The sequence below is a fragment of the Artemia franciscana genome, chromosome 3 (genome assembly GCF_032884065.1).
Source record: "Artemia franciscana chromosome 3, ASM3288406v1, whole genome shotgun sequence".
NCBI classification, from domain to species: Eukaryota; Metazoa; Arthropoda; class Branchiopoda; order Anostraca; family Artemiidae; genus Artemia; species Artemia franciscana.
Genome location: NC_088865.1, coordinates 3,580,524 through 3,604,052, shown reverse-complemented (window position 1 = coordinate 3,604,052; position 23,529 = coordinate 3,580,524). Strand labels below are relative to the sequence as shown.

Genomic DNA, 23,529 nt, shown 5'->3' with positions numbered 1-23,529 from the left:
AATAGAGCTTGTCGCAGCGACGTAGAAGTCTGCGTTTCAGTGTGAACACTCCATCCGATTCTGTCGTACGTCTCTTCCGACAGGCAAAAAATCGTGTCGGGATTGACGCAGCAGTGTGAACTAAGGGTAAGGGGAAAAATCGCTGTGTAGCAAGTCGGGATAATTTTAGCACTTTTGGAATGACTGTGGTCGTAAGATTGTTGACAGTAGGATGCAAATAGTATCAGTATCAAAAGAAGAAGTAAAGGAAAGCTATGGAATGCATTTGTTCATTATTTATTTTATTAGTTTCAGCCAATGCTGTTCAAGTAAAAGTTGGAAATCCAAAAGAAAAAGATTTTGTTCCAACTAAAGAATGGCAAACTGTTCAACCAGGTAATAGGCTGTAGTGTTAGTGCACCCTGTCTGATAGACTCCATTTTCCTTTTGAAAGGGATAGCTAGGCTAGTAAAATTAAAACAAATAAACACTCATGTAGCAAGTTAAAAGAAAAAAATTGACACTATTTTCAATTTTCTAGCTTAGAAAACAGCCTATATAGCTCCTCAAAAATTTGTCTCAAATTCTCTTCCATAAGCCCAATAACATCATAGCTTTGTGGTAGGTTGTTATCCTTCCATGTAAAAGGTAAGATTCTAGTTAATTGACTTCTTGCTATCTCAGAAAGGGTTTAGGTTAGGAAAATGAAATTTTCAGAGATGAATCTACAGACTAAAGTATGTCCCATTAAGGTATTTTGAAGCAACTACCTCCACTCCTTCTCCCTCTAGAGGGCCCTGACCTTTGATGACCTTTAAAAATATGTGTGTTATAAAAGTGATATCTTGCAAAATAGATCTTCTGCTTAATTGAAGTACATTAAAATTGTTTTCAGCTTCATAACTTTCCTCAATTCCATTTTATAAAGTTTTAAAGATATGCAAATACATTTCCTAAATTAAAAAAAAACATTGATATGGCTCAAAATTCTGCTCAAATAACAGAAATTGCATTTTTCAGAACTAAAGGCAGAGAAAAAGCAACTAGTAGGCCTAACCAAAAATTAAGGTAAAATGTTGTTTTGTCAAAATTTCAATAGGCATAGACCTGTCATGTAGGCAAATTTCAGGGCATTCTAGAGGGAGAAGGAGTGGAGGTGGGTACTTTAAAATACCTTCCCAGGACATACTTTAGCCTGTAGACCCATCTCTGAAAGTTTCATTTCCCTAACCTAAACCCTTTCCGAGATAACAAGAAGTCAATTAACTAGAATTTTACCATGTAAAATTCTAGTTAATTGACTTCTTGCTATCTTGGAAAGGGTTTAGGTTAGGAAAATGAAACTTTCAGGGATGGGTCCACAGGCTCAAGTAGGCTAGGTCCTGGGAAGGAATTTTGAAGTACCTACCTCCACTCCCTCTCCCTCTAGAGGGTCCTGAAATTTGCCTACATGACAGGTCTATACCTATTGAAATTTTGACAACACAACATTTTACCTTAATTTTCAATTACCAATTGCTCTTTCTCTGCCTTAAAATGTTATTTGTTATTTGAGTAGAATTCTGAGCCATATCAATGTTTTTCTTTCAAAATCTAGGAAATGTATTTGCATATCTTTAAAACCTTATAAATTGGGATTGAGCAAAGTTGTGAAGCTGAAAACAATTTTGTTGTAGTTCACTCAAGCAGAAGATCTATTTTGCAAGGTTTCACTTTTATAATGCACATATTTTTATAAGTCATCAAAGGTCAGGGCCCTCTAGAGGGAGAAGAAGTGGAGGTAGGTGCTTCAAAATACCTTTGCATGACATACTTTAGTCTGTAGATTCATCCCTGAAAGTTTTATTTTCCTAACCTAAATCCTTTCTGAGATAGCAAAAAGTCAACTAACTATAATTTTACCATCCTTCCAAAATTTTAGCCTCAAGTTAACCCTAGACACTACTAGGTGATTATAAATGCCTTTGCAGATGCATATATCCCCCCTGATGGTCCCACATATGACCCCAAAAAAATATATAGCCTGAAAAACTAACACTAAAGTAATGAAATTCTTCCTGTAGAATATGCATAATGTTCCTATGAATGAAACTATCATATTTCTGGTAAAATCTAGCTTGGCAGCTTTTTGCTATCTTGGAAAAGGGGGTAATTGTTTAGTTTTGTCACAAGCTGTCTAAACTAGAAACTATGCTGCTTTGTAGCATAGTTTCCAGTTTAGAGCACTAATCCTGACAGAATGCTAATTCTAGAAGCATATCCATTCTTTAGCTTTCTAAAATCCCTCTTCAACAAACTAAAAGTGAGAACCACCCCTTCTCCCTCTAGAGGGAGAAGGGGTGGAGGTAGATACTTCAAAATACCTTCCTGGGACATACTTTGGGCTGTAGAGCCATCCCTGAAAGTTGCATTTTCCTAACCTAACCCCTTTCTGATATAGCAAGAAGTCAATCAACTAAAATTTTTTCCAAAATTGTATTTTAAATTGTATTTCCAGTCATTGATTCCAGTCCAGTTGAAAGATAATGAAAAACTTACACATCCATTAATGCTAATTATCCACTTTCACTTTTGACTTGAAACTAGCCAGTGAATCAGACTGATTAGTTAAATATGTTTATGCTCCATTGGTTTGAAGAAATGCCTTCTGATGCAATGGGGATTATACAGCTTTTCAGTTCAAGATTAAATTTCTTTTAAAAAGATTCTTATGGCTATGGGAAGGCCTGGGTGAAACACATATAGTTGAATAGTGCTTCTTGCAAGTGAACATTACCTATAGAGCAAAGCAAATTAGTCTATTAGCCATGCAGGCAGTGGGTGAGGTCTCTATTCTATATTTATTGAATAATTATTTGGCCTAAAGCAAGAAAGAGCAAACAAAAAGTAGGTCATGAATAGGAACTATCCATTCAACCAATCAGAATTCAGACCTTGCCCTGCTGCCTGCAAGGCTCATGAACTGATTTGCTTTGCTTTATAGGTAATATTCACTTGTGAGAATTACTATTCAACCAAATTTGTTTCACCAAGGCCTTCCCATAGCCAAAGAATCTTTTAAAACAAATTTAATCTTGAACTGAAAACTGTATAATCTCCATTGCTTCAGAAGGAATTTCTTCAAATCAACACTACACAAAACATATTTAACAAATTGCTCTGATCCACTGGTTCACTAGTTTCTACTTGAAAGTGGAAGTGGATAAGTAGCATTAATGGATGCCTAAGTTTTTTAATTATCTTTCAACTTCCTACTATACAGAAATTACCAGTGATGATTGGAAATAGTATTTAAAATATAATTTCACTCATATTGTACAGCCCCAACATTTCCCTTGGCTGCAAAACCCTGCCCACTTTATGCATTCTTAGTTTGCCCCATGGAAGAGGAGGGGTCAACCAGAAATAGATGCACTTCTAGATTTAGCATTTCCAAGTGCTCTAAACTGGAAAGCAGCATAGTTTCCAGTTTGGACAGCTTGTAGTGAAACTAAACATTTACCAAAAAGGGTTAGGTTAAGAAAATGAAACTTTCAGGGATGGGCCTAAAGACTAAAGTACATCCCAGGAGGGTATTTTCTATTACCTAGCTCCCTTTTTTTCCCTCTAAAGAGCAGTGATCTTTGGTGACCTTTAAAAATCTTTGTGTTATTAAGGTGAAACCTTGCCAAACAGATCTTCTGCTTAAATGAAGTAGGCTACAATAAATCTGCTTTCAGCTTCACAACTTTATTCAGTCCCAATTTACAAGGTTTCTTAGATCTGCAAATAGCCTACATTTCACAAATTTAGACAAAAAAAAACTGTTGATATTGCTTAAAATTCTGCTTAAATAACAGGAATTCCATTTACAGAACTAAAAGTAAAGAAAAAGAACTAATAACTGAAAATTAAGTTAAAATGTTGTTTTGTCAATATTTCAATTTGTGTAGACCCTTAAGTAGACAATTTTCTTAGATTTAGAAATCAGAAGAGGGTTAATAGGGAAGCTAAACAATAGCTTCTCAGAGTGTATTTTTGGCCTGGATTCATTGCTGAAAGTTTCATCTTCCTAACCCAACCTGTTTCCAAGATAGTTATAAATGGCTAAACTAGAATTTTACCATAGGCCTATTTCTTTCCAATCCACTTATTAAAAAGTTTCAAATAATATTTGGTAGGCTAAATTACATGCTCAACCATACTCAGGGATAACTTTAGACCAGGAAGATTTTGCTCTTATATTAATTTAGCCTACCAAGTATTGTTTGAAATTATTTAATAAGTGGACTAGAAAGAAATATGACAGCCTCATTAATAGAAACATTCTGCATATTATACAGGAAGAATCGTGTTGTTTTAGCTGATGTTTATCAGTCATCTCTTCCTCATGTAAGGATTCATTATGGTAATGCCAAGTGTAGGTCAGATATGAAAAAAAGGAAATATACCATGGGATTGATCTAGTAGCTGTTCCAACAATAACAATTACTCCTATTGCAATAACATCCCAGCCCCTCCTAATGATATTAGTTATAGCCTTAGGTTATATAGAAAATTTGCCAACTGTGCCAGAGTGGAGCCAACTGTTGTTAAGAAAAAGGTATCAAACTTGACAACAAGTAGGTTATATACAAAAGTTGCCAAAGTGGAACCAACTGTTGATAAGAAATAGGTATCAATTGCATACTTATCTTCCTATTCTTCCAAACCTTTTTTAACAATGAAAAAATATCCTGAGCTGTGGGTATTCTATATTTAACATCTTAGATGCTGACCTTAAATTTACCTTAAATCACAACTTGGAGTGATATAAGGATTATCCATCCTTGTGATGCTCCATGAAAAAAAGAATTCGTTTGGTGTAGATTGTGGCTGTCAGATTAGACTCTGCAGCTTCCCAATTGTAAAGGAACTCCTGGCAGAGCCATTCCCTATCAAGGCGGGACTTGAACATGTCAGTTGAAGTAGCAGAAACTGTTTCTTCAGAGAGCTGGTTCCACATATTGATGATTCTTTGGCTGAAGTAGTGGCTTCTATGTCTACTCGTGGAACGCTGCATAGAGAGCTTCAATGAATGTCCTCTAGTACCAGAATGCAAGGGCTGTGCAAAGAGACCAGGAAGGGTGTTTTAGAGAGGATTTTTTGGTTAAAATAATGACAAACCTATAAAATCAACAAATTTTGCATATTGCCTATGACTATTTCTAGCCCCTTAGAGGGGTTGGGGGGGTCATAATTAATTGAGAAAACAAAAATTATTTTAAAATTACAGAACAAGTTGCTACTGCAAGGATTGTGTCCTTGACCCCCTATTCAGGCCAGATATAGCCCTAAGTACTGTAGAGAACTTTGCTGTTTCTTAGAAATATTTCATATTATGAACTAACTGTTGATAGGAAATAAGTACCAAAAGTAATATAAACCAACAGAAACCACAAAGTTTGGTATTTAGCCTTATGCTATATCTCTCCTTATTAGGAGAGGAGAAACTAGGATAGAATTGTCATGAAAGAAATCATTAATTCATTATACATGTAAATAGTGTTGGATAGGAAAATTGAATGCTCCAACTCTCTAGTCCAGAAAGGGCCAAGAAGAAGACTGTGCCCCTTAGTGCTAAGCTTATAGTCTTCAATGGGTAAACTTTTTGAGATGTAAATAATTTTATAGCAAAATATGCCATTCAACACTCTTTCCAAGTATAATGATTGCTACTATTACAGTTGAATAACAGTGGCCCCTGCCCTGGTGCATAGACATAGCCCTTAGCTATATAGGGGTTTTCTAATATTTATTCAAATTGACATTTACCAGTGGTAGTATTCTGACCTGTAAAAAACATGGTTTAACTGTAAATGTAGATTGTTCAATGTATAGTTCTACTATTAAAGAGCTATTTGATTTCCCTAAGTTTGTGCATTTGGCAATTTAAAAATTTACATCTTTGATATCTATAGTACCAACATTTAATTTCTAAAGTTTAGGTTACATATGTTTATGTTATGTTTATGTTTATGTTATGCTCCAAAGTTTATGTTACATATGTTTCTATGCCACCAGTAAAAGCTTCTTTCTAGGCATTTGAAGAAGCACCTGGAAACCAGTTGTTAAGTTTGATTGTCTAAACTGATTGATAGGTTACCAATATTGCCACTGATCTTGTTAGATGTGTAGTTGCGGTTTTACTGCTTTCTCTTTGTCAACTATTGTCTATTCATGGTGTAAATGTTTGGCTAAGACCCAAACTGTCTTCAGTAACCCTCTAGAGACTTAGACATGCCTAAAGCTTCTCAATTATTGTGGAAAGCTTTGTATTGCTTTTCATACTTTGGTATAGAAGTAAAACATATTAGAATTTATGGGGGAACAAGGCCCATTATTTTACCTAAAGTATCACATCAGTGTGAAAAAAAGAGTTGTCTTTAGAAAATTAGTATTAATCAGCTTAACCATTTAGGTACAATGTTTCTTTGAAAAATACAAGTAAAAGTTTTATCAATTATTTGATAACAGGTGAAAATCTCTTCAGTCTCTGACCTGTTAAGACATATTAAGACATTTCAATTAAGTAAGGCTTAAACCTGTGTTGGAAGACTAAAAGGCAAAATCAAAACAATTTTGTCCTGAATGCAGATTACAGGTTACTTTGAACACAGTCAAATATGTTAATTGCAGTTCTTGGTTCCATGCAGGGGCTGAAAAGTGTGCTAGGATAGAGATCACTAGTTGGAATAACTCCTGGATGTGCCTAGATTGCTCTACTAAGTCTAAGGTAAATTGTACTTATTCTCCAGTGCTTTCTATCCCCCCATGTGGAACTTCTCGGACACCCCGTACCCCTGTTGAAAGAAGAAGGACTCTTAGCATGCTAAGTGATCTCAGCAGCCCTAAACATTATCCAGACACTCTGCTCAGCCAGTTTCCTCTATTGACTGAAGAACCAGCTGTTTTTAACAAGGCTAGTACTTGATACCGCATTACAGATGCCCAAAAACGTATGGGCATTAACAAGGTGAATAGCCAGCATAATACGACTGTCTCTTCTGCTAATAAACGAAAATGTGCTAATATAATCTTGGCAGGTTCTTGCCAATTAGGAGACAATTGTGTATTTTAACAATTTTTTCTTCAACCAAGCTCCAGCAAAAAAGTGTTTTCAAAAATATAGTTAAGGCAAATTACACTAAAAAAAAGGGCTCAGTGCTTTTCAACCAAGTGTGTCAACCAAGTTCCAGCAAAAAAGCTCCAACAAAAACAATGTGGTATACAAACATTTTAATCATAATTGTTGTAAATTTAGTAAGCAGTGCAAATTTTTACATATATGTTGTAATTTTATTTCTGGTAGTTATGGTTCCATTAAATGCAGTTTTGACCATGTGAAGCTTTGCCCAGTTGTAGCTTGTAATAACAATATTGCAGTTTTGCCCATGCACCACCAGTAGCTTATGTTGATTTTCCTCCCTGGGGCCCTGTTCCAGTGTCCCTGTCCAAAGATAAAAATTGTAAGAGCCACTCATCTCCCTTCCACTGTCCTTTTTTAGTGCACTGCACCCAAGCAAAAATCTCTCATCAAAGTTCATCAAGCACAGCTCAAAAATTGGCAAACCCTTCCCAATCACAAACTCTTCTCCCTTATTCTTTGTTACCTCCTCCCCCTCCCTGCACACAGAAGTCCCATTTCATCCCTCTCACAGTGTGCTGTCCTATACCCTCCCTACTCTGCCATAAACCAGCAATTTCTTGACAGACATGAATCACTATTCCCAAACAGCCCCCCTTTCCCAGCACCTTACAGAACCCCACCTCCAGCCCATTTGTTTTATCCCTTGTGCTTACCCTGTCAACGTGACTCAGGTCTGAGACTTTTGCATTCAATAATTGTCTTGTGATAAATCCTAATTGTTCTCCTCGCTTTTCATCCATATCATTGCCTGTCCCCCCACCTCCAAATCCCCAAGGCAAATCCTTCTCTTACTCTAATAATTAATCTATCAATGTTGACTCTAATAGTTATCCCAAAAAAGTTAAATGTGCTCCCTCAATACCTTGTTCTGACTACATTAATCTGGCCCCCACTACAAATCTCTCCACACCCCCTGTACCCATTTGTAATTCAAATAAAGTTAAGTGTAAAAATGGTACCTTTGCAGGTCGTTTTAAATTTCCCACACATTTGTTAAGCAACACTGAAAGTCTTAACTTTGAAAAACTTAATGAATTACTTATTTTCTAAAATATATAGATCAGACATAATTGCTATCACTGAAGTACACGCTCAAAATTCACACATGTTAAAAATGAATAATTTCTCCCAGTTTATTAAACTCAGACCCAAAACCCACCCTCTGGGTAAGAAAGGGAGTGGAATTATTTTCTTTGTCCGTAATGATTTTTATCCTTGAGAAATATTAGATCCTTGTTTAACTCCCTTTGATGAAATTTCATGGGTTTGTGTTCAACCTAAGGTCTTACCACATCCTTTCAATTTGATTGTCCTGTGTGGTTTTTACTACTCTCCTGGGCAGAGAGCAGCTGACAAAATCGAAAAATTGTATGGCAGTGCTGACTATCTACTATCTAAATACCCAAATGCTGGAATTTTCCTCTTAGGTGATGCAAAAGAATTAAAACTTGAATCTACGTGTAATACTTATAGTCTAAAACAAATTGTAAAAGTCCCTACTACCAAAGGCAATTCTACTCTTGATTTAATATTCACCAATATGTCAAATTTCTACAGACCCATCACCATTCTCCCCCTCTTGGAGGTAGTTACCACTTTAGCCTACTCCTATCTCCACTAGCTACAGTTAAACATTCCTTTACTATTACAGAAACCGTCTTTAGACCTCTAATTGACCCAGGACTCTACAATTTTAGCTCTTAGATCACTAGTGAAAATTGGTCCCCTGTGTACCAAACAAATGATGTTGACTTCAAGGCTTTGTCCTTCCAAAATTTATTGAGGAGTAATTATGAAGCCCATTTTCCAGTGAAAAAAAATTGAAATATGCTCTACCAGTAAACCTTACATTACTGTGACTTAAAAAACTAATAAGGAAAAAAATCAATTTGTTCAAGCAAGGATATATCACACAGGCTTATACTTTAAGAAAGTTCCTAACAAACAAATACAACGTAGAGACAATAGGGAAAATTTCAAGACAGTGGAAATTATTTCTGTAGATATTTCTGTACTATTGTCTCTACGTTGTATTTGTTTGTTATGGAAAGGCAGTGTGGTCTTCGTCGCTATTTTAAGAAAGTTCCTGAAGAGAAAATTGAGAAAGGCAGCTTCAGAGTATTACAATAGTAAAGTTAAGGATCTGTATTCTAACAAGCCCAAACAGTGGTGTAGGAAAATTAAAGAGATTTGCAGAAAAACCCTGTTGAAGTTAATTTTCATCTCCCTGAGCCCCCTTATAAGATAGCCAACGATTTGAACCTGCATCTTTCATCCATAGTACGAAGTTTCCCCCTTTTCACTGGCTCAGGTCAAACTATTCCTCCCTCCACCTCTTTCTCCCAAATTTCTCCCTCTGATTATATAAATAAAATCAAAAAGCTCAAAAAATCAAGTACTTGCCCATTAGACATCCCAATAGACTTGATTAAAGCCTTTTCAGACACAATTGCTGGACCTTTATCTGATATTTTTAACCAAATTACCTTACCTTAGACCTTAGATCCTCCTGTGCCTTCAGAGGCACCCAGGGCGTCCAAGAAGAGTCTCCAGTCATCTCTGAAACTTGCGGCTGCAATGATGTCTTCCCACTCTGGCTGTATTGAGGCGTGAAGGTGTTGCAGGTCGTTGTTGTTAGTAGGATGGAGTGTATTTCAAACCAAATCACAAAATCTGGTAAATTCCCAAGTTGCTGAAAACTAGGTTTTATAACACCCATCCCGAAGAAATCTTCCAGTCTGACTATAACCAACATGCGTCCTATTACACTCACTACAGTTTTTTCTAAGCTTTACGAAGGGTTCCTTTGTGACTGGCTTAAAATTAAAATTATACCACGCATTGACATCCAACAGTTTGGTAATTTAAGAAAAACCACCACCCATTACCTTGTACACTTGGTTCACACCATCCTAAGTGAACTAGAGAAACCAAATGTTTGGCTAAACCTGGTTTTAGTCGATTTCCAAAAAGCGTTTGACTTAGTTGACCACAATATCCTAATTCGTTTACTACAGGATAACTTTGAAATTGACCCACTATTAGTAAATATTGTTATATCATTCCTTTCAAACAGATCACAAGTTGTAAAATACAAAAATACTTACTCTAACCCCCTCCCTAGATACTGTGGAATACCTCAAGGAACCTTATTGGGTTCACTCTTATTTCTTGTCATGATTAACAAAATTGGCAAGGAATTCCCCCAAAGATGGAGATATATGGATGACTTGTCAATCCTTGAAGTATGTCATAGGAATATTAAAAGTGACCCCATTGAAATCCTAACCCAATGTTCGGATGAATCTAAGAATCTAAATATGACAGTAAATCCCACTAAATCACAGTTAATGACGATCAACTTCTTGAAATCTACTCCTGTTTTTTGTGACCCAATCCCACCTGAAATGCTAGTGAAACATGTTAAGCTCCTTGGTGTCACAATTTCTATTGATCTTAAGTGGGACACACATGTTTCCAACATTGTTAAACAAGCAAATGTTTTACTATCCATGTTTAAGCTGCTAAACAAATTTAATTGTCCTAAGATACATTCCCTCCGTGTTTACTTATCCTTTATCAGGCCGTTATTGGAATATGCATGTCCAGTCTGGCATTTGCAACTTTCAAGTGAACTTAGCGACAAAATTGAGTTGGTCCAAAAGCGTTTGCTCAGGATCATTTACAAAGAAGGCAAAATTCCATACTCCTTCCTCCTTAAAGCTGCACACATTACCACCTTAAAAGAAAGGAGGGAAAAAATTTGCCTGCTTTTTGCTAAATCAGTCATTTCCAATCCCCGTACTGAGGACTTACTCCCTGATTTTCACAATCCCATTAGACTCCGACTCCCCCGGTCAGCCTCCTTAGCAATCCGAACTTACTCTCCAATCCATGCTGCTATAGAGAGGTTTCGTAAAAGTTTTTTCCCCTTTATTCTGGAACACCTTAATAATAATTTGCGATTATGTACTTGCCAAATTCCCCTTTTCCTCTATTGCCGTTTTTATTTTTGGTTTATTGTAATGTTTTGTAAATTAATTGTCAAGTTTACTGATTTGCCCTTTATCTTTGATGTTTTTACCTTTTTAATTTCTTTTTAATTTCAAGTATTTGACTTAATGTACTGATTTGAATTTTTTTCCCCCTTAACTTTTACTGACATATAAAGCGAATTCGGCTCCATAGAGCTTGTGATAGTCTTTTGAAAATAAATATTATCTTATCTCTTATCTAACCCTTTAAGCATTGCTTTTGAGCTGTAAATGTACTTAAGCAAAATTCAAAGCCTAAGCTTTGATATAGTATCACAAATGTACAGAAGGCCAAGGAGATAGGACTTAGGTGGCCAATTAGGCCACCAGTGGGCTAATAAGGCCAGGAGTTAGGCAGTTAGGTGGCCATTTCCTTCACTTGTCACCCATTGCATGAATCCAACTGTTCTAACAGTGACCAGAAATGCAACCTAATTTGTATCTGCTGCGCTTTTTAAAAGATTTAAATACTGACCTGTTACAATAATTGACCAATCACTCGGTTACATTTCCATAATTTTCGCACTAATACTGATTATTTTTATTATTTTTGGTAGATGCAATTTTAGTGGCATGTCATTGAAGGTGGTAATGTATTGCTGGTTTTCAGGTAGTTCAATCATTATGCCTGCATTCAGTAGATCAAACCAACAATTCATTATTACCTTCAAAACATTAAATAAGGATTAATTATAATTTGGTTCTAAATATCCTAGTCCACTGTAATAGTTTTCATGGCTCTGGCCTAGGGTTGTCATAGGTAGTATATTTTAGTACTTTTTGATTGAGTTTATACTTTCTCACTAGTTTTGGTGAAACTATAACTTTATAATAGTACTTCTTGACAGTATTATTTTTTTGTCCTAAAAGTGTACTTTTTAATGATTTTTTAAAGTCAAGATTTGAACTATTATGTCCTGTTGTGTTTTTTTTTGCTTATTTAACATCCACTATTATGGACTTTTACTATTTACTAAATTTGGCACAATGTACTATTTTTATTTATACTTTAATAATTAGGTCTTGGTTTTACTTGGTGTTGATGAATTTTCTCTGAAAGATCAAATTAATTTTCCCAGAATTTTTATGAAATACTATCAATATCAACTTCTCTAGCATATTGATTTTAGTATCAGTGACACTAATTTATGAAAAAGTGGGCGGGGCAGGATTTTTTTCAAAATGTAGGTGATGGCAATTTTTTTGGTGAAAACACCAAAAAAGGTTATTTTTAAAAGTACCATAAAAGGAATTTTTCAATATCTAGTCATGAATTTCGACTTTACTACAGATTAATTTCATTATTGGTTGTATTATCAACTGCATGACATTTCTTCATGTATACATATGTTATTTTGAAGTAGCAATTCCTGCTTCAGATTATCATTTTTGTTGTTTTATTGTAGCTCTTTACTTTAATTTTGTTTAATATTGTCATACTAACATTAGCTTAAAGCTAATGTATTGAATTAACTATTGTACTCTACGTGGCTTTCTTTGTCATAAACACTATCTAGTATTTACATTGATTTTTCTTTTCTTGAATTTTCAATTGATCTGCATTGATGGTTTTTGGTTTTGAGAAGAATTTACTCATTAATTCTTTTCCAGGTCAGCAAATCCAAAAAGGGCTACATGTACGAATGAATTTAGAAAAGGGGACTGTTGAAGCCAAGCAAATTGATGAAACAAATTCTGATAGTTCAGCTGTCCTGGTACTTGATCAAGCAAATGAAGATAAGCCAGCATTAGATAAGGAAGAACTTAAACAAATTCTAGCAGCATTAAAGAATGATGACAGATCTGTAAGTAACTTACATTATTGGTATCTATTTGACCCAAAGCCGTATCCAGGGAAGGCTCAGACGCCCCCCCCCCCGAAATTTTTTGTCCGACTTGTAAAAACGTGAAAATAATGCATGTAAATAAATGTTTGATGTTTTTTAAAGCTCTATTAAAAAAGGAGTTTCTTTTAAAACTAAATCATACCATTTCTTTTATATTCCTTTTTATGTATGCTATTTATTTTTGTTTTAAGTTTTAGGGAGAGGAGAAGTAGCTTCATTTTTACAAATGCAGAGACAAACACATCAATACAGGCATTCCTCTGTATTGAAAAGAGTAAATAGTTTGTAAATATGATTTGTGTCCCAAGTGAAATTATTGGGAAGCAATAATTATTAAAACTTCCCATAAAATACAACCCCCCTCCCCTCCTGCAAAACACCGTGTAATGGTGATGTGATCTGAAAATTACATATTGTTCAAAAAATAGTGCATTTCTTAAAGGGTGAATGATTCTGAAAAAAAGAAATTTTATGGTCTTAGTTTCTGATTTTTTCCTTGGGAAGTTTTTGGTATAAATGTTGTTTACGAGATTTTCCTTCATCATTCCCTCCTCCTATGGAGGCAAGCAAATGATTGTAATAAGATTTAAAGACGCTATGGAGTAAACCTACCACTACCCCATATTTCTTTGTAGGTTCTACCCCTGAAAGTTAAAAATTTTGGCCTGTTACCCCAGCCCACCCACATTAACATCCACTGACATCACCACTAATAGATGGTGCTCAACTATACACTACAACTGCCACTACTTTTAACTCACTGCAGCACCAAGCCCCCTTAGGCTAACACAGTTATGTATATTTGTCCTCCTTTCCAATTTGTTCAAAGCATCCCTCTTCAAACCCTTCCAAGAATTTCCAATTTCCCTTAAATCTTGTCTTACCACCTCCTTTTACTCAATGTGGGGATGACCTGCTTTTCGTTTGGCCCTAGATGGTTGGCTGAAAAGGACAATCTGTCATTCTTCACCTGCAATACGCGACCTAACCTCCTCAACCTTTCTCTTGTCACAGTTTTAAAAAGCAGGATAGAACTGCATTTTTGTATAGCTTGCTGTTAGAAATGTGGTCAGTCAGATGGGTACCCAAAACAATCTGTGTACAATTCCTCTGGAAAGCATCTTACAATTCTTCCTCCATCTTTTGGAGCGCCTACGTTTCAGAACCATACTTGACCACTTTCATCAATATAGCTTTCAATATTTGAATCTTGGTTCAAGACTTATCTTCCTATTCTTCCAAACCCTTTTCAGCATGAAAAAAACACCTCGGGCCTTGGCTTTTCTATTTTTGACATCTCTACTGCATTACTCAGAGAGTTGTTTTTTAGGGAGGGGTGGCGGAGGGGGCACTTGCCGCAGGTACATAAATCCTAGGGGCGCAAAATTTCAAATAAATAATCCAATATTTATAATTGTTTCTCAATTTTTGAAATTTGATTTTTATTAAGATAAAATAAAGGACACAGTTGGCAGTAAGTATAAACCAATTGAGTTCATAATTTACGTTTTTCTCATATCTTTTTCTATATAAAGTAAAAAAACTAGATTTAAATAAATGAAAAACTTTGTTTAGAAATAAAAATTTTGTTATTAAGTGGAAGTTTCGTTATAAATTTGAAAGTTTTGTTTAAATTTAGCCTAATATTTCTGGGAGACAGGGGGGGGGGAGCTAATCAAGACTTTGCCCTGGGTGCAAAAGAGGTAAAAACCACCATTGATTATCACTTGATCAATATTCTAATTGCCTAACATCACCTCTTCACCTTAGTTTATCCTCGTCTTGGAAACTTTCTTCTTAAAATTGTTTCTAACATATTCTTGCGCACTCAACTCTCAAAACATCCTAAATATCATTTACTTTGCTAACATTTTCCTCTAGGACACTCAAATTATTAGAATAATCTAAGTCTAGAGAGCTTTATTTTCCCATTTAATTCCATACTCTCAATAGCCTTTGATGTGCTCCCTAGGACACAGTCTATCAAAATGATCCATATGCATGGGGGTAGAATGCAACCCTGCTTAACTCCTAATTCAGAAATGGACGCAGCTACAAGCCTCATTTCCTACCTTAACTGCAGCAATACTATTCTTTTATATAGCACTAAATACTTGAATGTATTTATCTGATATACCATACAAGGATAAGACCTTCCCTAAAGCTTTTCTATTGGCTGAATCAAATGCTGTCTCATAATCCATAAAATCGAAGATTAAGGGGTCTGATGACTCAGGCACTTCTCAATTGTTAATCTAAGATATAAATTTCGTTGACGGATCTTCTCCCCTTCCTTAAGCCACAATGTTTTACTCTTAAAATTTTATCTGCAACACCTCTAGCTCTGAAAAGTGTCATCATAGCAAGTAATTTTCTTTCTATAAAAACCAAGCCAAAGCTTCTACAATTACTGCCCTCATTCTTATCACTAGGGGTTTTATTGAAGTGTTTCTAAGTCGCTATGTATGTCTCCTTTTTGAAAATCATAATCATAAACTTTAATAATTTATCGTTAATCTCACGACCACCATATTTGAAAAAAAAAACACATTATCAGCACCTGGGGCCTTATTATTTTTTAGTCATTTTAGTACTGTTGCTGATCCATCCTCACGAAACAAATTTTCCATCACATCCAAGGTATCACAAGCTTTTTCATTTTCCTCTATATCTTTTTTTGTAGATCTATCTCCGTTTACAACATTCTCAAAATGTTCTGCTCATCTCTCTTTAACTTTTTTCTTATCACTAATTGTGGGTTAGTTCCCATCTTTAACTGGGACAGTTCCAGACTGACTGCTTAATTTTTGCATAAATTACTAAAAACAGGAGTTGATTTTTTAAGGCATCCTGAAAATAAAAAATAAAATAACCATGATGACCAGGATGACTGCAAAGAACTAATCAACATAAACTGAATTTTCAATTTAAAATTTTGATGCACTCAGAAAATAATAATTGGGGGTAGTGCCCTTAATTTTTGAACATGCCAATGCACTATTTTGCTGTCTTGATGAACCAGATTTTGAGCACTTTTTTTTATCCATAGTCTCCACTTGACATCTTTGTTATTCATTTTTAATGCCTTCTGTACTTTCTTTATATTTCCCTCATTTTTCTTGTGATCTATCTCTCAAGTCTTTTATACAAGCCCCTCCCCTTCTCTGCTAAACTTAAAGCATTGTTAATAATATTCCTAGCTGTGTTCCTAACTCTCCTCCCTTAGATACAATCCACTGCTTTACAAACTAGTTTCCTAAAACTAATTGATCCCTCTTCTACTTCGTCGAATTTTAGACTCTCCAGTTTAATATCAGCTGTTCCTGGAAAGTATCCCTTAAATTCTCAGCCTGAAGTCTACCAACGTCGTAGCTTTGAGGAAGGTAGTTAGCCTCCTAAATTTCAGCTTCAGACTAACCCTAGACAGTACCAGATGGTGATTATTATATCAGTGGATACTGTGCTCATACACAATTGTGGATAATAATAACCCTGAATTGAAGCTTAAAAATAATTGTCTACAATAACTGTTTATTAAGTATGGAAATCTTTAGGGATAAAATGGACCACCTCAGAATTCTTACTTGGTAGTATTTTTGCCATATTCAGTTTTACACCACATTTTTTTGCAAATTACTGGTTTGCACCACAAAATGGATGAAATCACTAATTTACTGTTGTGGGATCTCTTGTGGTTCATGAAAATGCACCAGAAATTTGCATATATGTTTGAATGAAGTCTTTGCTGATAATATATGACCGTTGTTTTGATATAATCCCTTCTGAAAAAAAAACAACTTAAAACAAATTAACAGTCATCTGTGCTTATTCTCTAGGGAAAAACATAACATTCGAACAAGTGGATTTTGCATTTAAAGATTTTCTATAAAAAGCAGATTATTTGATGCTATACTGTAGATTTATACTGTTGTTTTTTAGTAGATTTGGTCCTTTTGTGTATTTATTGGTGCCACTAGGCTATTTATGGAGTATTCTATTGAAGGTTATACTGTAGATGCTATACTATAGATGCTGCAGAATGCTACACTGTCGATTTATACTTTTTTTTTTAGTAGATTTGGTCCTTTTGTGTATTTATTGGTGCCACTAGGCTATTTATGGAGTGTTTTATTGAAGGTTATACTGTAGATGCTGCAGAATGCTACACTGTCGATTTATACTGTTGCTTTTTAGTAGATTTGGTCCTTTTGTGTATTTATTGGTGCCACTAGGCTATTTATGGAGTGTTTTATTGAAGGTTATACTGTAGATGCTATACTGTAGATGCTGCAGAATGCTACACTATCGATTTATACTGTTGTTTTTTTAGTAGTTTTGGTCTTTTTGTGTGTTTTTTGGTGCCACTGGGCTATTTATGGAGTTTTTTATTGAAGGTGGAATTTCCTGAAGTTGTAAGAATATAAAGAATTATTTAAAATCACAGAGTATTAGGGAAAAGATCGTAAAATAATGAGATCTAAGAAGAAAAAAGAAGAAGATGAAATAATATAATAAGATAAAATATTACAATAAAATAAGATAAATTATAATTAGGATTTGAGTAATTGATATATACTTGGTATATATATCACTTGTTATATGGGACTTATAAAATAACAATAAGATAATCAGCACTTGACATGTAACACTTGATAAGAGTCTTAATCTAACATTGAAATTGTCATTTCAGATATTTATTCGTCCTGTTATGTTAGGTATGGCAATTTGTGTTTATTCGTTTTTAGTTTCTTTCTAACTTTGAATCTTTTAATTTATTGCTGGTCTTTTTTCTAGGAATCCGAATCTGATCCTAAAGATTTAGCAGGACAAAGATCATATGAGGAGATAAAAAAAGAATTTGATACACTGGATTTTGGAGTAAAAACAGAAGCAGAAATAATAACAGAATTGCATAAAGACTATATGCAAACCAAGGATGATAAAAGAAAAGTCCAAATTCTAGTAGATTTAGAATACTACGTCCATCAGATTGATAACGGACTGAACTTCCTTAAAATGGGTGGACTGAGAGATATTATCATTCCTGGACTTAATTCATCATTTGAGGAGATTCGTTTAAACTGTGCCTATGTTTTTGGTAGTTGCGTGCAAAATAATATAAAAGCTCAAATAATGGCCTATGAAACAAACATTATTGAAATATTAGTCAGATTGATTGCAACTGACACAGTTGAGGTGAAAAACAAATGTCTCTATGGACTATCAGCCTTGTGTCTGCAGTTCCCTATTGCCCAAAAGAAGTTGGTTGAATCAGGGGCTTTATCAGAATTTGCTCTCATTGTCAGCCAAAGAGATCCGATCTTGTCTAAGCTACAGAAGAAAATAATCGTATCCCTTTACGACCTTGTTTTAGAGCCCGAACTGACAAAACAAAACTTACAATATTACCAAAATCAGAATGAAACAGACAATGTAGAAATGTATTCAGAGAAACTAAGGCAGTATAATGTTTCAAATATTAAAGGTCAACTTCTAGCAAATAATTGGTGTGACATTGCAAATACTTATTTAAAAAGAGTTTATGAAGAATCAATAACTACTGGTGAATTTGATCATGATCTAGTGGAAAAGACTTTGTATTTTATCAGCTTATTCAGTCAGAATTGTAGAGATCATTTTACTAATTCAAAAATTGTAATTGAACAGTTTCGGCGTAGCTATGATTTGTTGGCAAATGATGATGATTCTGGTTATTTTAAGAAGTTAGCCTCTCTTTGTTCTGTTATAATGTCTAAAATACGAATAAGGGATGAGCTTTAAGCTTTGTTTGAATAAATAGTATTTTTGCTAACATCATTTTGCAAACAGAACCGTATGAGTAGTAGTTACTTACACAGACTTTGAGTGGGAGAATGTGGCCGTGAAATCTTGGGACTTTTCTTTTAAAGCCATTACCATTACTCAATTTGGTTTGGCTGTTTTGTGCAGCCTACCTTTTTTTGAAATACGTTCCGAAATTTTTGAATGAAAATTTTCAAGATAGAAAATTTTCTGTTGTTTCTATGAGTTTACCCTTTTTTCTATAATTGTTTATATTTTATTATAGTTTTCCATAATTTTTTTTTATAAATTTTTTACTTTATTTGCTGTTCTGATGCTGTTCTTACATGCTTTATTAGCTGGTCGTATTGTTTTTATTTATGTATGTGGCTATCTTGAAGTATTAATACTCTCTGCTCTAGTGTTAAATGCTAAAAGCAATAAAAGAACATTCAGTATCAGAGGCAAACCTCTAGCGTTGCCAATATCAAAAGAGCCATAATGGTTCAGTGTATTCTTATTATTTTTCCCTAGAGTAATTTCGTAGGGAAAAGGTGGTTGCATAAACTTCAAATGCATTTCATTTGATTGAAAATTAAAGTTCTGGTCCCTTTTAGAGAGTCAAAAGTGATTGGAGGGCAATTAACGCCCTCCCACAGTCATTTTTTTCCAATAACATTTGATCAAAGTTTTGAGATTGCCATTTCGTTCAAGATAGCCCTAAAGTCAAATGACTATACCTCCAGGGTTGACATATCCTCTCAAAGCCCCCTAAGCAAGGGCTGTAAGTTATACAAGTAGCCCATTTTTAACTTGTAAGATTTTTATTGGAGATCCTGCGTTTTCAATAAAAGCTAGGGCTAAGGTGAAACCTTAAGGAAAGGTTGAGAGGGATGTTGAACACAATAAAAACAGATTATCGAGGAACGGCTGATGGTATTGAGTAGATATTATCATGGTTTGCTGAGGAATATTTAGAGGGCAACCAGCCCCCCTTGCTCTTTTTAAATGCCCCCTCTTCAATACTGGTCTAGATTTATAAGAAGTAATTTTGTTCGAAAGATCTCTTACTATACCTCCTGGGATGACAACCCCCCCCCCCCCCGACCCAGGGGAAAGGATTGTAAATCATGATTAAAACAATCATATGTTATACTGACTCAAGTCATCACAACAGAAAAATGATACTACACTTCAACGGAAAGCAGAGCTCTAATTATTGGTGGTAACAAACGTAAGGATTGAATATAGTAACATGATAAAAAGTAAATAAATGACTAAAAATAATTGTTACTTTGGTGGTAGGCTTGTAGATCGTGTAGTTTGCTATTGGGTTATTGAGTCATGGATTGGTTGGCCGTCTATAGCAAATGAGCGAACTTTCTGCTTGCGATTTGTAAGAAAATTCATCAGCCAGTCTACAACAGCCTGATTGATGCCGATAGTGGATATTTTGGAGTGCAGACGACTGTGAAGAACCTTGTCAAAGGCCTTAGCAAAGTCCAGCAGAATTAGGTCAACTGGGTGGTCAATTAGGTCTGTGATTTCCTCGTATGATTCCAAGAGGTTTGTTTCAATTGATTTCCCTGACTGGAAGCCATTCTAATTGGGAGACAAGATTTTGTTGGTTGTCAAATGCTTAAAGGATGGAATTTATTGACTATGCGCTCAAGTATTTTGACGACAACGGAGGTCAGGCTAATAGGCTGATAGTTTTCAGGCTTAGAACGATTACCTTTCTTGAAAACTGGTGTAATGTTGACTATTTTCCAGTCTGCTGGCAGCTCTCTAGAAGTAAGTGATATCTGGAAAATTCTCCTAAGCGGTTCTGCTATGATAGCTGCAGTTTCTTTTAATAGCCTGGGATGTAAGTTATCTGGTCCTGGCGATTTGTTAATATCTAATTTCTGTAAGTGTCTGAGAACCTCTGTAAGCGATAGAGTGATGCTTTCCATTGGGAATTTTACAGGTCAAGAGGGTAAAGGACCATCGAGTTCAGTGGTGAAAACATGCCTCGTCTATTATGGTCTTGGCTAGAGACATATCGCCAACATTTCTTTAGATTTGTCTTAGCTTCGTCTGCAAGTTTAGAATCGAAGCTCGTATATAAATCGCCTGTTAAATTTTTAAGTTTGTTCCTCCTCTTTAAAAATTGTTCTATATTTTCTGGGGATGGATGCTTTTTGTACTTCCTCGTTTGTCTGTTTTTTCGGTTAATTTCCTTCTTAATGTCTTTTTTCATTGTTGGTGGTGTTCGTGGTTTTGGGATGAGCTTGCCCGAAGTGTACTGTTCAGCTTTATTTAGCAGTAATTCTTTGAAGCATTGCCATTGTTGTTCTAAAGAGCCGATTAGGACATCATACCTGGAGATGTTGCTGAGATCCATTCTAATCCTCTCATAGTCTATGAAGGTTCTTTTGAAGTATCCTTTAGTTACTTTGAGGAATGTTGTTTTTATTTCTATGGTAACATGGTCACTTTTCCCGATTGGGGGGCATGTACTTAGTATAAAGAAGGGATTCTGGTCTTCTAAGAAATATTAGGTCTAGGAGGCTCGGAAGATGCCCGTTCATGAAATGGGTCAGTTGGTCGACAATTTGGCTTAGGTTCATCATGGATCATATCTTTATTGGATTCACAGTATCAGAGGTGACATTAGGGGAATTGGTCTTTCCAGGGGATGGTCGGCAGGTTGAAGTCGCCCGCAATTAATAAGTCACCCTTATTGGTGTCTGCAATCTTCCGAATGAGCTCAGCTAGCTTTGCATCTGTTTGGTCGTGTGAAGGTGATGATGGGCTTCTGTACACACAGCCGATTCTAACAGTGGGATGGTTTTTACTCTGTGGAACTGAAATATCAAAAAATATAGTTTGGGCGTAAGGGCATCCACTGGGATGCTCAATAGGGTGAAAACATACGAGGATTTGACTAATGCAAGTGTTCCACAGCGGCAATGACCGGATGATAGATTGGATATAGTCTGGTAACCATGAAGATTAACACGTGAGTCTAGGAGCGGGTTTCTTGAGTTCTTAGGACAGACCTCAGTAAGGAGTATAACATCATAGTTATTTGCGTTTTCAGCTCGTTGATTTTGTCAGGAAGTTGGTCAACGTTTGCGATTAGAGTGGACAAATCTTGGCTTACTTGCTTCCTTTTTGAGTTAGATACTTGATAGTTGTAGATATTTCGGACCGGCTGTCGCACCACTTATAGATGTCGGTGGTACCTCGCACCGCTCTTTCTCTTTACGCATCTTCTCTTCCTATGCAGGTGTAAAACCATTTTTTATGTTAAAGGTCTTCCTAATATTCTCAGGTGATTTCCCTTTTATCATATTTGCTACTGTTTTGCAAGTTACGACCAGAAGACCTTTGATATCGAGATAATTAGCTGCTAAGATTATTTCAAAAAGCGTTCCTTGGTCGACTTTAAGAAAGTTATAATCCCAACTACAAATTTCATGACTACTTTTATCCGTCGGCTCATCAACCTCTGGGGGTGGAGCATCGTCTTTGTGGTATTTGGTCCACTCGAGAACTTTTTTAAGTATGGCTGAGCTTACATTTGGTAAAGATACAATTTCTTCGTCATTTTCATCCATCCCAAGAACTTCAAGCATGGTTTTAATTAAACCTGAACATGTTGCTACCTCGACATCAACATCAAATATTTCCCCATCCGATGTTTGAAGCTTGATTATCTTACTCATTTTGTAGTCTCTTTAGTGCTAGTACACCTTATATAATAATGAAGACGTCATAAATAATGTCATGAAAGGTAGCGTCATAATATAACGTTTTTCTACGTCATATAGGGTTCTAATAAAACTATGATGACATTGATTATCTTTTATATGAAAATGAAGTTCTTTTTTTATTTTTTTTAATTATTTCATTATTAATACCCTTTCGTTTTGCAAACAAGGTTTTAGTTACTTTGTGCAGTCTTTGTTAGATTTTATTAATGACGCATACCACCAAATAGTATTTAATTAAATTTAGGTTTATCAAGGGAATCTGTCCGTACTACCATAAAAGACAACTGGGAGACAAAAATCTTCATCTCGTAATAACAAGAAGGAAAATTTAAAATCCTAACTTCTTTAGGCTGTCGAAATGATATTTCAGGATTGGGCTGTCACAAGGGGGCTGCAAAACAAATTATTTACTTCTTTCTCTTGTCAAAATTTGTTTCCGAGTCTTGCTATGACACTGAGGAGAAGAAATTAATATTATTACTTTTTTGGCTGTATGTTTTGGTTTTTTGGATTTGCTTTTTTGCAAAGCGGGGTGGTTTTTACTGATTTCTGACTTAAGTCCCACCCCGCCTTGGTGGTTGTTTCGGGGCCACTTTCCTCACGAACGAATGTATTTGTCTCTGGAACGAATGTACTGCTCTCTGTTTTGTGCCATTCTGAGAAGACCAGGGAGGTCTCAGTCAGAGAAGTTCTCCTTCCAGTGCTTCGGAGGGCGAGAACAGTGGATGCGACCTTCGAAGGCAATTTTCGGTAGTTGGTCATTGCACATGTGTTGGACGTGGCAAAGCCACCTGAATAGATGGACACGGACCCTGTTCAGGATGATAGTGGTATAGTGCAGTCTTTTGAGTAGGTCAGCATTTGAGACTCGATCTACGCATATTATGCCAGTGGTTCGACGCAACAGCTTTGTCTCAAACGCGGCGAGTCGCCTGGAGTCATCTACTCTCGCTGTCCAT

The 23,529-nt window shown here is 35.5% G+C and overlaps 2 protein-coding genes across 2 annotated transcripts; one reads left to right on the top strand and one right to left on the bottom strand.

Annotated features, from left to right (window-relative positions):
• Positions 1-170: 170 nt before the first annotated feature.
• Positions 171-19,131, top strand: LOC136024762 (nucleotide exchange factor SIL1-like). Its single transcript, XM_065700213.1, has 3 exons — positions 171-375; positions 12,793-12,986; positions 17,823-19,131. The coding sequence occupies exons 1-3, from the start codon at positions 255-257 to the stop codon at positions 18,807-18,809; spliced, it is 1,302 nt and encodes a 433-aa protein (XP_065556285.1). The 5' UTR covers positions 171-254; the 3' UTR covers positions 18,810-19,131.
• Positions 19,132-22,075: 2,944 nt separating this feature from the next.
• Positions 22,076-22,522, bottom strand: LOC136024695 (S-phase kinase-associated protein 1-like). Its single transcript, XM_065700112.1, has one exon. It carries the CDS (start codon positions 22,520-22,522, stop codon positions 22,076-22,078), a length of 447 nt encoding a protein of 148 aa, XP_065556184.1.
• Positions 22,523-23,529: the final 1,007 nt, after the last annotated feature.

What these genes read in the sequence shown, in the direction of transcription:
- LOC136024762 (XM_065700213.1), top strand. Translation starts at nt 255, where the DNA reads ATGGAATGCATTTGTTCATTATTTATTTTATTAGTTTCAGCCAATGCT. An exon ending in ATGGCAAACTGTTCAACCAG is followed by an intron (nt 376 to 12,792) that starts GTAATAGGCTGT and finishes ATTCTTTTCCAG; the next exon opens with GTCAGCAAATCCAAAAAGGG. An exon ending in TAAAGAATGATGACAGATCT is followed by an intron (nt 12,987 to 17,822) that starts GTAAGTAACTTA and finishes TCTTTTTTCTAG; the next exon opens with GAATCCGAATCTGATCCTAA.
- LOC136024695 (XM_065700112.1), bottom strand. Translation starts at nt 22,522, where the DNA reads ATGAGTAAGATAATCAAGCTTCAAACATCGGATGGGGAAATATTTGAT.